This window comes from Pelodiscus sinensis, chromosome 6, assembly GCF_049634645.1.
Source record: "Pelodiscus sinensis isolate JC-2024 chromosome 6, ASM4963464v1, whole genome shotgun sequence".
In the NCBI taxonomy this organism is placed as follows: domain Eukaryota; kingdom Metazoa; phylum Chordata; order Testudines; family Trionychidae; genus Pelodiscus; species Pelodiscus sinensis.
Genome location: NC_134716.1, coordinates 101,946,922 through 101,963,968, shown reverse-complemented (window position 1 = coordinate 101,963,968; position 17,047 = coordinate 101,946,922). Strand labels below are relative to the sequence as shown.

The following is a 17,047-nucleotide window of genomic DNA, read 5'->3' as shown; positions in this document are numbered from 1 at the left end:
AATGTGACTCCACATTTCCCAGGACCCCTACTCTCTTCCCCCATCACATTTTACCAGGAAGGGGCAGAGCTGGGGGGCAGTATAGCAGTTGCTGACAGTTCTCCTCCTTTCCCTCCTGTCCCTCCTAGTCCCTGCCCCTTGACAGAGCTGCCACCCCTGTGTACAGGACTGGAAGTTCTCCTCATTTCCCAACTGAGAGGCAGTGGGGAAAGGAGCAGAACCCCCAACCCCAGCCCTGTACACAGACACAGCGGCTCCTACTGGGCTGCCATAGCACTACCTGTTCCACCTCCAGACCCCAGCCCTGGACAGTGCACATAGAGACTCTCCAGCCAGTGGAGGGGCTGTGGATGGCCAGCCGGGAGTCTCTGGTACACTGTACTGGCTAAGAATAACTTGTCAGTATGGCATGTGACAGATCGGATCACAGAGATCCTCCCTTGAGACTGTCATCCAATTGGCCAGTCATGCCACTGTGCCCACATATCTGCCCTCCAGGCACCCCTACTGCCCTGTCCTGCTGACCCAGTGCAATTTAGAGCCGCTTCAGTGCTGATGGTCTCAGTGGTTGTTGCTACCCTGAGGAATAGCCAGAGCTCTGTGGCACATCAGCCACATCCTCTTTTCCCCAACCACGTCCACCTCCCTGGATGTAGGCAGGATGGCATAGAGATGTCTCCCCACCCCATGCAGGGATTCCCTATGTTAGGAGAACTCCTTAGTGGCCGAACCACCGGCTTGATAGCCCCATTGTGCTGATGGCATACGTGTAAAAAAGCTCAATGATTAATTGTGCCCAATATCGTACATAGTTAGTATTTGCTTGTGTGTATGATGTTACGGGCTTCCTAGTAAACTAGGCAGCATGGTAGAGCTGAGAGTGATGTATGTATGGTTCTTGCAAGGTTGGCTGCTCTGCTGAGAAAAACTCCTTTGTCTCTTTTAGGGCATGAAGAAAAGCTGAGCATAACTGGAAGGATGCTCCAGACAGAAGCTTTGAATGTGGGGGAGAGAAGCAGGCTGGGATGGGGCACAGAAGAAAGAATCTAAAGAACATTGAGAAACAAAGTAACACAAACAAACTGTAGAGACAGGAAAGAAAATTGTTCCTATAAAATTAAAGGAGAGGGTGTAGAATAGTAGCTAAAGCAAGCGCACACAAGAGAGATGAGAGTTTATAATGGGGTGGTGCCCCAGTGAGTGTACACGTGCTCATCGTTTTTTGTCTGCTCACAGTGCGCCTTGCTGCTGTGAGCAGGCTGGTCTTTGGTGACTTAGTCCCCCAACCTAGTTACACACAGGCATGTGCAAAACAGACAAAATAAACCCTTTCTGGGGTATACTGGGGTATACTGTCTAACTGGGCCTATCTCGAACCTAAATAATTGTCTTTCACAGTCCAGCAGGGGCCATCAAGATCTCCTGCCTTTGGCAACATCTCCCAGGCTCTTGTCCTCAGTATAGCCAACAGGGCTTATCTCAGCATCCTTATGGGCCAGATTATATGCAAAAATTCCTGCTCTGGGCTGGAGCAACACCCCCAGGACTTCCTCAGTGAGGAGTCTTCACCTGTCTTATAGCTCTCTCGCCCTGATTCTCCAGCTGGGTCAGTCTCAGTTCAGCACCCTTCTGCATTGGGGTCCAAAGAGAGCGGTAACATTACCACAGATAGTCCTTTCTCTAGACCTGCCTAAATCCCCTTTTCTCAGGGCCTACCCACTTCCCCAGGAGCTGTTCGGGGGGAACACAGGCAAGCCCATTACTTTTAACTGCATTTTTCAGGGCTACTTTCCCACAGCCTTTACTTTTCAAATCCCAGCAGCCAGCAGGGGAACCTTCCTTGCTCCACCAGTCTCCACTAGCAGCGGCTCTACCCAGACTTTCAGCTCCTGCAGCCAGCCAGGAACACCAATTGCTCCCTCTGTCCCTGCAGCTCCTTTTATGGAAACCTGCTGGACCCTGTTTAGCTGCTCCCTGTGGCCCCTTTCCTGAGTGGCTGCATCCCACACAGCTGCTCTAGGAAGCTTAGAGAGCCCTCTCCATTGTCTTTTCTGGGGCGGAATATGGCAGGGCTATGAGACCGCTAGCAGGAGGCCTCAAGGGTAAATCCACTCCATCACATGGTTCTAAAGGAATTCAGTAAAGAAATCAGGCATGTTTAAAAAGAGCTCACCATAGATTGTTAAAAATTGATTAGCTACCAATAGACACGTACCATATGTGATGTTCCAAACAACAGTAAGGAACATTTTTTGGCGGAGGATAGGGAGTTTTGTGGGGGATGACAGCTTGGTGGCTTGTGATTTCTGGAAGTACAGTAAAACTCCAATGGTCTGGTATCTGACAGTCAGGCACTCCTGATGGTCCGGCACCATCAGGAACCCGGAAGTGCTCCGCAGCCGGACCATTGGAGCTGCTCTGCCCCTAGCTTCCCAGATTCAGCCGCTGCTAAAACTTACCAGCGGCTGAATTGGGGAAGCCGAGGGCAGAGCAGCTGGGGCGCTGCCGGATAGGTACCGTAGCGCTGCCCCTCAGGGCTGCGGGACCAACCCAGCAGCACCCCAGCTGTCCCCGATTCAGCCGCTTCTGAAACTGACCAGCAGATGACTCCAGGAAGCCCGGGGCAGAGCAGCTCTGTCTCGGGCTTCCTGGAGTCAGCTGCTGATCACTATCAGCAGTGGCTGACTTGGGGACACCTGGGGCAGAGAAGCTGGGGTGCTGCCGGGTTGGTCCAGTAGCGCCGAGGAACGGCGCTGCGGGACCAACCCGGCAGCACCCCAGCTGCTCTTCCCCAGGCATCCCCAAGAGCAGCTGGGGTGCTGCCGGGTTGGTCTCGCCGCGCCAAGGGTCAGTGCTACCAGACCAACCCCGCAGCACTCCAGCTGCTCTGCTGCAGGCGTCCCCGATTCAGCCGCTGCTGAAACTGACCATCAGCGGCCGAATCAGGGATGCCTGGGGCAGAGCCGGACTATCGGAAGGGGGGGCTATGAGGGGTCTGGGGTGGCATCACCCCACCCCACCCCAGACCCTTCATAGCCCCCCCCTTCCGATAGTCCGGCATATCTGATAATCCAGCACCTCCTGGGTCCTAAAGGTGCCGGATCATCGGAAGTTTACTGTACTTAGATTTTTTTGAATTGATAGCAAACATAAACTAAGACCTTTACATGGAGTAGCACCTTACATCACATTCACCAAAATAAATAAAGTGCTGGACAGCACATCTTCTTTTTCCTGAATTAAATTCTATCTTGTGGGTGGACTGGTATAAACATCCATCATCCAGCTGTCCCAAAGTGGGACAATTAGGAGGGTAAAGCAGGAGGAAGAAGGAAAGAAATCAAAGCTATGAAAGATGAAGAAAAAAAAAAGATAGAAAGACAAACAAAAATATAAACGAATAAATAACAAACTAACCTATCAAAATAGGGAGCAGGTGATCAGATTATCCCTTTGTGGGAATGCTTGGTTTCTCTTAATTGATATACAACATTTGGAGCCCACAGTAGTTGATGCCTTAAGCCAGGTCTACACTAGACCCAGTAGGTCGGCTTAAGGTATGCAACTCAAGCTACATAGACTATGTAGGTGGACTGGGCTTAACTTAAGCCAGGGGTGAGGAACCTCACGTCCAGGGGCTGCATTTGATCCCCAGCTCGCCTGGATCATCCCCTGAGGCTCAACCTCCCTCCTCCCCTCCACTGGGGAGGCCATACTGATGCGCCAAAACCCTCCGCCCCGCTGCCCCACTATGGGGCTAGGGCACACAAAATCTACTAGGCTGGGGCCTTCTAGGCTCTAGTGTGCGAGGAGAATGTGAGGAGTGTCTTTTTTCTTCTTAGTCAGGCACCTTCTCAATTGTGTGTGACTCCTGACTGATTTTTCTGTGGGTTCTCCACCGTCTTAAGCTGAGCATGATGGCATCCCCACAGCAGGAGGCCAATGGGAGTAAACACTCCTGTTGGCTTCTCTTACTCCTCACAAAAGCAGGAATACTGGATGCCAGCGGAAATGTCCTCTGAGTTTGCTTTAGCGAGTCTTAACTAGACTTGCTAAATTGAACTCCAAAAAAACAATTGCGACAGCATCGATCTTCTGCAGAGTGAACACAAGACTTTAGTTGTCTTTGAGTCAGCTTGATTACATACCATTGAGAATGCTGTTCTTTTATTAAGAATTAAACTCATAATCATATTGAACTTTTAGCTGCATTTTTTTAAAAAACAACTGAATACTATCATGAAAGGACTTGTCATTTCTAAAGCAAGTCAGTGAATTAGAACACAAGTAGAGGCATGGTAGACAACTTCTAGCCCTTAATTCTAGTCTAAACAGATCCATGAACAAGATATTATTTAATTTTACTGCACTAGGAAATCCGCTGTACCATAAGAGGGGAAACAGAAGGTACATACATTTGATTTTAAATCACAAAGGATCCAAGCTATCTCTGGATCAAGAACTGAAACTGGTAACAATTATAACAATATCTTTGTTAAACAAACTCAGCAGGAGTTTTGGTTTGGTTTCAAGTTTGTAGCAGGTCAGAGGAGAAATGATGAAGAGAAGAGAGTAAAACATTAAAATTTCTTGGACAAAGCGATGAAATTGCTCAACTGATATAGTTGGCCAAATCTATAGCATGAAGTAAATTGACATAAATTACATCAATTTTCACCCACTGAAGATCAGGACATTCTGTTTTCCTCAGATCATATTTGAAAAATTAATTGGTCAGAATGTTTTCCCCATCACTGCTGTTGTGGTAGAAGGTGCTGCTATGTAATAATGTGTGAATACTATAACCAGGTTATTGTGGTGTTTACTGTACAACTGTAATGCTTAACTGGCTGTTGGGAAAACAAGCAGTAATGGAAAAATTACTTGAAAGAGACATTTATCTGCAAGGGTATGTCTACACTACCACCCTAGTTCGAACTAGGGTGGTTAATGTAGGCAACCGGAGTTGCAAATGAAGCCCGGGCTTCGAATTTCCCGGGCTTCATTTGCATATTGCCGGGTGCCGCCATTTTTAAATGTCCGCTAGTTCGGACTCAATGCCCGCGGCTACACGCGGCACGAATTAGGTAGTTCGGATTAGGCTTCCTATTCCGAACTACCGTTACTCCTCATGGAACGAGGTGTACCGGTAGTTCGGAATAGGAAGCCTAATCCGAACTACCTAGATCGAGCCGCGTGTAGCCGCGGGCACAGAGTCCAAACTAGCGGACATTTAAAAATGGCGGCACCCGGCAATATGCAAATGAAGCCCGGGAAATTCGAAGCCCGGGCTTCATTTGCAACTCCGGTTGCCTACATTACCCTCCTAGTTCGAACTAGGGTGGTAGTGTAGACATACCCCAAGGGACAAAACAAGAGCCATTTGCTTTGCTGTTCTATCTCTGATCCCTTGGGATATGTCTACACAGCTGTGGATCGAAATGTAACGGATTCGCTATTCCGACATCCTCATAAACCTCATTATACGAGGGATAAGGTACATTTCAGAATAGCAACTTCTTTTGAAATAACATTGAAATAAGCCATGCAATTTATGCAGCGCAAATCACGTAGCTGATTTCAAGGTAAGGGTAGTGGGTAGATGCACCCTAACACAGTTAAAGTAGAAGCAGTTATTCCATCTGTGGACAGGGAGTGGTGCCACAAGATAAAGGAGCAGCAGCCAAATGGCCATTAAAGCTTTGCAAGTGAGAACATATGAACATGTCATAATAGCCACACATATGTAAATTGACATAACTCCACTGACTTAAATAACTTTATGGGAAAATTTACAAATATGCTCTTTTATTGTTAACTCTAGACATACAGCTGTAATAGCTTCAAGTTGCTGGCTTCAGAGTTACAGGGTGTGGAATGGGTTGGTTTACTGGAGTTTATAGTGCCTGTGATGGATATTGAAATTCTGTGCAGTAGCTTCAGGGACCACTGTAGTATATTTATGAATTATTTACATGTGACCATATTCTACTCCATGGAAGTTATCACAACTCCTCCAGAAATTGAAAATATGGAGGGGTGTTTACCATAGGGATTCCAGAGAAGCACAGCCCTTTGGAGTGTTTAATCAGTGATTCTCAATCAGGGAGCCAAGGCTCTTGGGGAGGCTGTAAGCAAGTTTCAGGGACTGCAAAGCAAGGCCAGCATTAGCTTCACTGGGGCCCAGAGTGGGAAACCAAAACCTTGTCGCATGGGGGTGAAACCTAGAGTCCCAAGCCCTGCCACCACAGGCTGAAACTGAAGCCTAAACAATGTAGCTTTCTGGGGGTACCTATGGCATGAGGCCCCAGGCAATTGCCCTGTATGCTACCCCTTAACACCAGCCCTGTCTTTTATATGCAGAAAACCAATTATCGTAGCACAGGTAGACCGTGGCATTTTTATAGAAGGGGGGGATTAAAAAGTTGAGAAATCCTGGTTTATGTATACTTGTTTAGACTTGGTTTTCCAAAATTAGAAAACAGCAACTACAAAGACTTTAGGTATAAAAGAATGACCTGGAATAGACTTGTGGTCTTCCTTTTGATTCAGCAGAGAGGACCTTGGGTCCTAAGTGGATCTCAGCTCTAAAGAGCTTGAAGGGGTGTTGGCCTTCCAGATTCACCAGCTGGAAGTTGAGTAATTTGTTTAAAAGTCAAGAACGTTTTATTGTTTTATGTTTTCTCTGAAATGCTTTTGTCCTATGAACAAACATAGTTTGCTTTGGAAGAGTTGTGTGGTAACTTGTAATGGTTGATCCACACTGGTCATTGTTCTCAGAGAAAACACAACCCGGAAGCTGGTCATTAGCAGATTGGCTTGCTGTGTGGCATTGTGTATGGTACAGTGTATGGTAGGGGGCTGTGCAGCCCTTAAACCCTAGTCAGAAAGAACTGGGACATAGGTTCCTGCCCAGCAAAATGTTGGAGACTTGAGACCTGACAAGGCACTCCTTGAGGAGGAAACCTTCTGGCTGTGTCTAGACTTCCCTTATTTTAAGAGGAATAAGGGATCTTTCAGAAAAGGCTTTATTTTCGAAAAGATCAGCGTCTAGACTGGCGCTTTTTTCCGGCAAAGCTCCGAGACGGAAAAAAGCAGCAGCCATGTTTATGCAAATGAAGCAGGAGGGATTTAAATCCCCGCTTCATTTGCAATTGAGATGTCTAATTTGCATCCCTTTTACGGAAAAGGGATGCAGTCTAGACACAGCCGGGGGCTGTGTCTACACTGGCCACTTATTCCGGAGAATCAGCCGCTTTTCCGGAATAACTTGCCAGCTGTCTACACTGGCCCCTTGAATTTCCGGAAATGCACTGACGATCTACTGTAAAATCATCAGTGCTTTTCCAGAAAAACTATGCTGCTCCTGTTCAGGCAAAAGTCCTTTTCCGGAAAACTGTTCTGGAAAAGGGCCAGTGTAGACAGCACAGATTTCTTTTTCACAAAAAAGCCCCGATCGCGAAAATGATGATCGGGGCTTTTTTGCGGAAAAGCGCGTCTACATTGGCACGGATGCTTTTCCGGAAAAGCATCCTGCCAATGTAGACATGCTTTTTCCAGAAATACTTATAACGGAAAACTTTTCCGTTTTAAGCATTTCCGGAAAAGGGTGCCAGCGTAGACGTAGCCTAGGTCTGTAGGAGAATTCTCCACTCAACTGGACTATCAGTTCTTAAGGAGATGGAGTACCTACACTGACTGGAAAAACTTTCCCATGTGTGTAAATAGCATCTACAATGAAGCCATGCATCATTTTAAGTGTAGACAAACCCTGTCAAGGTTTATATCTACAAGTAGATGCTCTTCAACTCTAGTCTCCTTCTCCTGGATGAATAAAGTGCTGTCAATGGACGTGGTGCTCTGAGCTGTTGTGGCTACATGGGAGAGGAGTTAGGCACAGATACCAAGGTTGGTGATAGGATCATGGGCAGCAGGGAGACTAGCCCCTTGCTCTGCTCAGACCCTTGCTGAACAGCGGATAAAACAAGATTAAAGTTGAAAAAACAGCAGGAAACTTTAAACAAGATGGACATAATGAAGATGGGGACGGTTTTCTGCAACTGGAGGTAAAGCAGCAGCCATGCAGGCTGTAGAGTGGAGCTGGAACTCGCTGGGTTGACGCTGGTGGACTGAGGATCATTTACACCTATCGCGCCCCTAGATGCAGCATCTTCAGTCCTCCCTCCCCCCCCTTCCTGTTTTCTGCGGAAATGAAACTTTTCACCCACTTTTAGCTTTCAGGCACCCCCAGACCCGAGCCTCCTGTGCCCCACTGGGAATCGGGCCCTGCGCGTGGAAATTCGCTCGGGGAACAGATACCAGCCGCTGCGAGCGCAGAGACCGCGAACCAACCTATCCAGCAGCCGCCTAAACCGGAGTCAATGAACCCAGCCCCGCAGCCCCAGAATGCACCGCGACTCGTGGCCACGACTACAACTCCCAGCGGCCCCTGGGTCAGCAGGTCCCAAGCGCCCTGGTGCACGAAAGGTCACCGCGCCGTCACTTCCGGTAAGCGAGGCAGGCCGGGAATGCGAGTCGCGATTGGCCGGCGCCCGCCCCGCTTTTTCGGCGAGCTAGGGAGCAGGAAGCGACAGAGCCGGCGAGACTGGGCCAGGGGCTCCTCGCGGTGAGTACCCAGCGGAACAGCCATCCCCCTTCGGGGCGCGCGCGTCTCCGGGTGCGACCCCCGGCCCGGAGGGGGATTGAAAAGGGATCATTTAATGCGCGCTTTGATGACGTAATAACGACTACAGGGCCCGAGCTGCCGCCAGCTGCCGGGCTCGGGCTTGTCCCTCCACCAGCCTGGCGCTGGGGGCCCTGCCGCGCCCAGTCCCCACTCGTGGCAGCCCGGCAGCCCGTGGTTCTTTCGCCCAGCTATCCGCGACTCGCGGGCGCTCCGCACTGCCTAGGCCTTCCGCCTTCCCCAGCCTCTGGCCCTTGGCAAGCGCCTATTGGCTCCCTCCTCCTCCGTGTGTCGCTCCTTCCCTGCGATTGGCTGGAGTATTTTTGATTGGCACCAAGACTTGCCCATTGAGGTTGGGCATTGAAGTCATGTGACCACTGCGGGGCTCAGGCGCTGCGGTTCGAACGTCTCTGAGAGCTCCGTTCTTTGGGCAGGAGGCAGGGGCACTGTGCTCCCTTGTTGGTGCGGGAAAGCCCGACCCCACATCGGGCTGCTGCGTGGTGGGCCGAGATGTGTCCTGCCCCGCTGTGCTCCATCCCCTTGGGGAGTCACAAGGCAGAGGGCTTGTGGCATGTTCTGGATCCGCTCGCCGTGCTGCATTCCTCCTACACGCACAACAGGGTGGGGACCTAACACAGCCCTGCTCGCCTCATGCTGCACTCACAGTTGGACAGAATGGGTCATCTTCTGCCTCTCTGGTCCATTCTAGGGATGTGAACTAGTGATTAATTTACTAGTCCAGTAGTCAATGGAATTTCCATTGACTATTCATCTAGTCCATAGGGGACTCTTGTATATTTCAAAGCTGGCACTCTGCACAGAGAACAGAGCCTGGAGTCCCCAGCTGACCCCAGGTTCAGTGTGTGCTGTTGCTTTGAAATGCCAGGGGAAGCCCAGGATCAGCTAGGGACTCCCCAGCTGACCCCATGCTCCCTGCAGCATTGCCTCTTTGAAGTACTCCTCCTCTTCTTCCCCCTTCTCTATTAGATAGAGGCAGCAAGGGGTGAGGAAGCAACTAGTCAACTATCGGATAAGCACTTGCTTATTGGACAGTTGATTAGTCCTTAACAACCCTATTCCATCTCCACTGCAAGGGGACAACACAAAAGGAAACGCTGTGAACAACCTCCTCTCTCATCCAGCTCCTTCATGCGGGGGTATGATGTAGAATGAGAATGACCTCCCCCGTCCATCTGATGGCAGATGATGGTGCAGAGAAAAATGTACTAGCTACTGCCTTGCTCCACTTTACCTCTGAGGGGGAGGCTTAGGAAGGTGATGCATATCATGGAAACCAAGGGATGTTTTGCTTTGGAAGAAGGCACTATCGAAGTTTATCAAGTATTCTTAATACTAAAATACCAACCTAGAGTGTGCACACACATTCAGTCTCTAGAGGTGTATCCATGCATCTGACTGGTTTTTACCCACAAAAGCTTATGCCCAAATAAATCTGTTAATCTGCAAGTTGCCACAGGACTTTTCTTTTTTCTTTCTTTCTCTTCCCCCCCCCCCCCCCCCAATAGAATGAGGATATAACTTGTCTAATCCTGCCCAATGCTGTAGATGAGACTGTAATGCATTGGCCTCTGCCATATGCTTTTTTGAGGGGTTGCAGGAGAGAATATGGCCTTGCATATGATTATGCTTGGCCTGCCTCCTGTCTTCTGGAATTGAGCCCACTGTGATAGGATGAGGATGGCATAGTGAGCTCAGAGTCTTGGGCTGCATCTAGACTGGCTGCTTGATTTTGCGCAAAAGCATTGACGTTCTACTGTCCGAAATCAGTGCTTCCTGCGCAAATGCTTTGACGTTCCCATTTGGGCAAAAGCCCTTTTCCAGAAATGTTTTTGTGCAAGAGGGCCAGTGTAGACAGCTAAAAACTGTGCGCAAAAAAGCCCCGATGGCGAAAATGGCGATTGGGGCTTTCTTGTGCAAAACTGCATCTAGATTGGCATGGACGATTTTCCGCAAAAGCACTTTTTGCAGAAAAGCGTCCGTGCCAATCTAGACGCTCTTTTACGCAAATGCTTTTAACGGAAAAACTTTTCCGTTAAAAGCATTTGCGGAAAATCATGCCAGTCTAGACATAGCCTTGGTGTTTAATGTGAGCATATGTTCACATAAAGCTGAAGATGGCTGTAATAAATGATTATAGGTTAGCTTGATGTGGTTCTTTGCCATTGTGTCAACATCACTGCGCAATTCGGTGCAATGCTCTTCTTTTGGAAGAAACATTTGTAATTCTAATTAATTTATCAGTGTAAGATTTGTTTTTTTTTTCTTTTTGATTAGCATACAGTTCTTAGTGAGTAACAGTAGTTCAGATAGATCTGCTATTAAAAAATATGTTATTATTGGCTACTTGGCTAATGCTGCTTGTGCATCCTGGCTTTTGAGCTAATAGATAGCTTCTACATAATAGCTACATTTTATTCATTGATCACAAAATGATTTATTTTGCCATCATTACTTCTGTGACTTTTAGCAATTTCTATCTATATTTATTTATAGATCTAGACTCTGAGTTTCAACACACAGTATTTCTTCCAATGATGCTCGTCTTCTGTCTTTCAGGTTAAGAGATTCATTCTTTTAGTTTATTTACAATTTTCCATTTTAGCATATAAATTAGGGATGTAAAAGGTTAACCAAGTATATCTGGTTAACCGGTGGGGGTTGGAGCAGCTCCCTGCCTGCCACAGACAGGGGCTACTCCCTTCGATAGTGGGACTCTTCTTGAGAATTCATTTTATACAGAAAGCCAAGAGTTAGGTGCAGGGACTTATTCCAGATTTCTTCACTTCTGTGTACCACAGAATTCTGCTTAAAGAGAACCTTAAAGGGAGATTGCTACCAAATTTGCAGTCCATATTGATCAATTTCACAAACAATAAATTGCACGAATTGAGCTATTTAATTACAACACTGAAATTTCAGGTGTATAGAGGACCTGGCCCAAAAAGCAGTTGGGGGCGTATTGTGGTTCTGCTACCCTTACTTCTGCGCTGCTGCAGATGCAGTGCTGCCTTCAGAGCTTGGTAGTTGGAGAGTAGTGGCTGCTGGCTGGGAGCCCAACTATCAGCATCAGTGCAGAAATAAGGATGGCATGGTATGGTATTGTCACTGTTACTTCTGCACTGCTTCCTGCAGAACTGGGTCTTCAGTCAGCAGCCACCACGCTCTGGCAGCACAGTTCTAAAGGTAACAGCTCAGGAAAAAAGATGGCATGGTATGATATTGCTAACTTTACTTCTGCACTCCTGGTGTCAAGACACTGCCTTTACAGCTGGGTGCCTGGCTAGCAGCTATTGTCCTCAGGCTACCCAGCTTTGAAGGCAGTGCGGAAGCCCTTTTGGGTCAGGCTTCAATATGAGAAATTCTATTTCCTCCATCCCCCATGAAATCAGTATAGTATAGAGTAAAAGCACAGAAAGATTTCACAGGGGGAGACCAGATTTGTGTTTCATGGCTTTAAATTTGGTAGGGCCCTAGTTATTACCACATTTCTCTAGTAAATGGCCCCTTTTTAAACACTGAATTTAATTAAAGCAATTAAGCTCATTAATTCATGTTTGTATGGCACACTGAAGATGTAAAACAGGGTGGCCAATTTCAGGATTCAGAAATTGTATGGAGGGCCAGGTTGTGACCTGCCCCCTATCCAGCTCCCCACCCCTAACTGCTGCCCTGGACCCCATGCCTCCTATTCAATCTCCACTTCTCCCTGTCTGCTGACTGACCCCAGCACCCTAATCCCTGCCCCCTAAGGAACTCCTCCCCTTTGCTGACCACCCCAGAAAATACCCGTTTCCTATCCAAACCCTCTTGCTCCCTCCCCTGACTACATCACCCAGAGAACTGGGGCATGCAGAGCTGCAGCCATGCTCTCTGGCCCAGAGCATCCGGGTTGGTGGTAAGGATGTTAAGTATCATGTAACTGACTAATCAAATAGTTGATGCATTTTTGCACGGACTATTCGATTAGTCGATAGGGTGGTGATGCCCCTTTGAAACACCTTGGTGGCATTTCAAAGTGGCAGTGCTGCACGGAGCAGCTGACCCCAGGCTCCATGCAGCGCTGCTGCTTTGAAGTACCCCCCTCTTCTCACTCCCCTTCTTCCCGCCTTCCTGCGTTTATCTGATAGAGGCAGCAAGGACGGGGGAAGTGACTAGACAACTATCCTGTTGACTAATCCTTAACATCCCTAGTTGGTGGCATGGCAAGCTGATACTGTGAGGGAGGGGTGAACAGAATGTGAGGGGCCACGTAGGAGCTTGAAGGCTGGACAGAACATTCCGACAAGCCAGATATGACTCTTGAGTACTGCAATATACTTACTTCATTAATAATCTTTTGTAGTCTGTTCACTATGGAAGCTGAAGAAACGATGGAATGCATTCAGGAGTTCCCAGAACATTATAAAGTTATTCTGGACAGACTGAATGAACAGCGTGAGCAGGATCAGTTTACGGACATCACTCTGATTGTAGATGGTATGTATTATCATACTGGATCTGCTGATACACAAATGCTATGGAATTTTTCATTTTGATTGCCATAGATCAGACCTGTTGAAAATAAAACATTAATGTATTGTATTCTCAATCTGGGCAGAACACATGCTAATGTTTTTTAGTTTTATACAGAAGTACTACAAATTACAAGTAGACTTTCACCCTGAATGATGTAGAAGATGGAACTTTTCCCTAGTTTTCAGATGCTATGGTGAAATAATCAGCAGTACTGAATAATATTAAGGTTTGTTTACTAGTGTTCATAGCAAAACAGAAATTGAAAATTGCATTTCCGAAAGCTTTGTCTGAATCAGCTTGGCAGGAGGATTGATGCTCACCAACAACAGATGTAGATAAAAGGGAGGAAATACCAAAGATCTTCTGACTCATTTCCCTTCTTTAAAAGGAAGGTCTGATTGAACTTAGTTCTTTTCCTGTCCTTACCAGGTGGAGATAATTCTGTTACCAGAGAACTAAGCTTTTATTTTGTTGTTGTTTTTTCTACCATCTTTCTTTTGATGAATTTCCTACGTGTAAGCCAACCCTTTTCTATCAGGATTAGTGCTTTACTGTGAAGTATGCATTTGGGTGGAATCTTTTTTTCTCCTTTTCACTTGCCCGAGTGCTCGGAGGGGAGGAGACTCTGCCTAGCTTTGGTTTGTTTTAGCCTCTTTGGCTATGTCTACACAGCAACATTATTTTGAAATAACACTAGTTTACACAGCCGGCAATTATTTTGACATAATTATTTCAACATAATTATTTCTTACTCCGATTCATGTAACCCTCATTTTATGTGTAGTAAGGGAATTTGGAGGAAGAGTGCTCTGTTTTGAAATAAGTGCTGTGTAGACAACACCAAAACTCGAAATAAGCAATTTTGAAATAAGTTACTCAATTGACGTAGCTCAATTTGTGTAGCTTATTTTGAGTTATGCCCTGCTGTGAAGTTTTGCCCTTAGTTAGCATGCTCAAATGGTCCCACACGTAAACAATCCTTTAACCATCTTGTCTGGTCATTGAAATCTTCTCCTCTTTACATGGAAAAATCTGGAGGTCTGGCTTTGGAAGAACGTATTTCCCAATAGTTGTTAAAGGTTCTGTTGAGGAGGGGGTTGTGTGTGTTTGTTGGGCTTCTCATGCCCTGGATCTGGCAAACTGTTGCATAACTCAGCCTGAGGGGAAGCAGTTAAACATGCTGAATGTTGTATGGATCACTAAATGCCCAGAAAAATGTCTGCAGCAGTGTGTCGTGCTACAAAGGGCATGCTCAGACTGCACTCTGTTACATACAGAATTCTGCAGCTTCCTTCATTCTGAACCCATTAGAATCTACTATTAATGAATGTATGTTGATTTAAAACATTAGATTGTATCTCTTTCATTTTTAGGTCACCATTTCAAAGCTCATAAGGCTGTCCTTGCTGCTTGCAGCCAGTTCTTCTACAAATTCTTCCAGGATTTCACTCAGGAACCTTTAGTAGAGATAGAAGGTAATCTGTTGCTATGATTTTACATGACCAAAATACTTACGTTTTGTAATGTTAGTGACAGTGGGCTTTAGTGATACTAACCATTTTGTCAAGACCAAGCTCCATAGTAGTTATGACAGTGTTCCCTCTAAGCTGCATGGCAGCACAGCTTCACAGGTAATTAATCAGCCCTGCCCAGTCAGAGGCTCAGGGCTCCTGTAGAGTAGCTGATGCTGCCAGAAGGAAGTTTCTTTCAAAGATAACATCTGAAGGAACCATTTTTAGTTGAGTCTCATATATTTTCAGTAGTGGTAGACACACAGTGAAGATTGCTGTTTCTCTAAACTTCAGTACCAGCTACTTCAGCAGAAAGGGATTAGCAGCATATCTTCAATGATGAAGATAATGATGTTCTGTTTAATATGGGGGACACAGGGAGGGAGATTCTTTATCAATCTAATTCTCCCTTTGAAAGTAAAGCAAGGATATTAATCTTAATTGTGGCACAAACGTGAAGAGGCTGCATCAGATTCTACTTCATTCAACCGTAGACTTTCTGAAACCTGGGAGAACATGTCTTGAAGGTGATTTGCAATAATAAACAGTACATTGTGAACAAAAATCTAGTTTGTGAAAGATTTATCAGCAAATTTTACTTGTTAAACTTATAAAATGTAACAACTAAAATCTGAAGAGTTGCAAAAAAATCAGTGTATATTTATTTCTAAACAGGTGTAAGTAACATGGCGTTTCGACACTTAATTGAGTTCACCTACACAGCAAAATTAATGGTCCAAGGTGAAGAAGAAGCAAATGATGTATGGAAAGCAGCTGAGTATCTACAAATGTTAGAAGCCATTAAAGCACTTGAAATCAGGTAGGCATGTAGATTTTCATTCATCTTCTAGAAATATGGAATTCAATATCTGAAGAAAATTCTAGCTGGGTTTGGTTATCAATATTCTATAGAACTGTTTCTTCTCCTCCTGGAATCTCGGTCGTAGCTGTAGAGTCTTCATCCACCTCTTCTTCCCAAAGTCTGTAGTCTCTTCCTATGATGGTGGGATGGATACTATAAAAGGTAAAATTAAGTCTTAGACTCTGTGAGCTGGAACTTAGATCAGGGGACTTGGCCTGCAAAGCATGAGCAGGTGTGAGAAAAGCAGAGCACACCCTAGGCTGTGCTTTCTTCCTCACTGCTCTTTGGAAGACCTTTTCTGTCTCCATGCATAGAGTTCTCCTGTAATCTTTCCTTTGGCTATACACTGTTTCTCTCTGTATGAGAAGGAAGCCCATGACAGCCACCTACTCTTCATTCTGGAATTCACACAGGGATTTCTGCAAACTTGAGGAACATGAGAACATAAGAACTGCCATACTGGGTCAAACCAAAGGTCCATCTAGCCCAGTATCCTGTCTGCCGACAGTGGCCAATACCAGATGCCCCAGAGGGAGAGATCACAACAGGTAATTCTCATGTGATCCCTCCCCTGTCACCCACTTCCAGATGTTAGTGATACCATTCCTACCCATCCTGGCTGATAGCCATTGATGGACCTAACCTCCATGAATCTATTTAGCTCTTTTTTGAACCCTGTTAAAGTTTTAGTCTTCACCGCATCCTCTGACAAGGAGTTCCACAGGTAGACTGTGCTCTGAGTGAAGAAAAACTTCCTTTTGTTTGTTTGAAACCAAATAAACAAATGAGGAGAAGCTCGTATTCCTTCTTATCTCCCATGAAGGCCTTTTCCTCATTAGATAACATGTTCCTTAACATTTAGCATAATGGAGTGCAGACATAGGCCTATAGTTTTCTATAGTAGTAGCATTACTTTGTTTTAGTTAAAAGAAACTTTGGTGACACTGCAGATTAGAAGCAGAGTTTTCAACATCAATATTTATTTTCAAATATTTGTCCTTAAATAACCTTAAACTTTGCTGCCAGTAAATATAGGGAAGAAGTATGGTAATCGCAAAGATCAGAATCAAGACTGCATAGTTCATTCTTGGATTGAAAAGATGCTATCAGGATTAAAATGCATATTTTAAAAAAAGGGAAAATGTTACTTATATTGCAAATTACTTCTAAGCTTATTTATACTGAAAAAATACAAAGTTAATATTGCTAAAGTAGAACCTTATAATTATGAACACGAGAGTTATGAACTGACTAGTCTCGTTTAGAACAGGAAGTATGTAGTCAGGCAGCAGCAGAAACAAAAAATAAAAGCAAATACAGTATAGTAATGTGGTAAGCCCAAATCTCTCAAGAAATAAAGGGAAAGCAGCATTTTTCTTCTTCATAATAAAGTTTCAAAGCTGTATTAAGTCAATGTTCAGATGTAAACTCTTGAATAGCCAGTATTGTTTTTGT

General features: G+C 45.7%; 1 protein-coding gene across 6 annotated transcripts in view; it reads left to right on the top strand.

The window, feature by feature from the left end:
* The window catches only part of ZNF131 (zinc finger protein 131), a 61,427-nt gene that overhangs the window by 19,559 nt on the left and 24,821 nt on the right, over positions 1–17,047 (top strand). For 3 of the 6 annotated variants that reach the window (XM_075932488.1, XM_075932490.1, XM_075932492.1), the window contains exons 2-5: positions 8,242–8,626; positions 13,047–13,180; positions 14,593–14,694; positions 15,406–15,550. In XM_075932488.1, the coding sequence (XP_075788603.1) occupies positions 8,382–8,626; positions 13,047–13,180; positions 14,593–14,694; positions 15,406–15,550 (626 nt within the window). In that variant the 5' untranslated portion in view covers positions 8,242–8,381. Of the gene's footprint in view, positions 1–8,207; positions 8,627–10,692; positions 11,261–13,046; positions 13,181–14,592; positions 14,695–15,405; positions 15,551–16,005; positions 16,141–17,047 lie in introns of those variants that run through there. The other 3 variants (XM_075932487.1, XM_075932486.1, XM_075932491.1) reach the window with 3 other exon arrangements.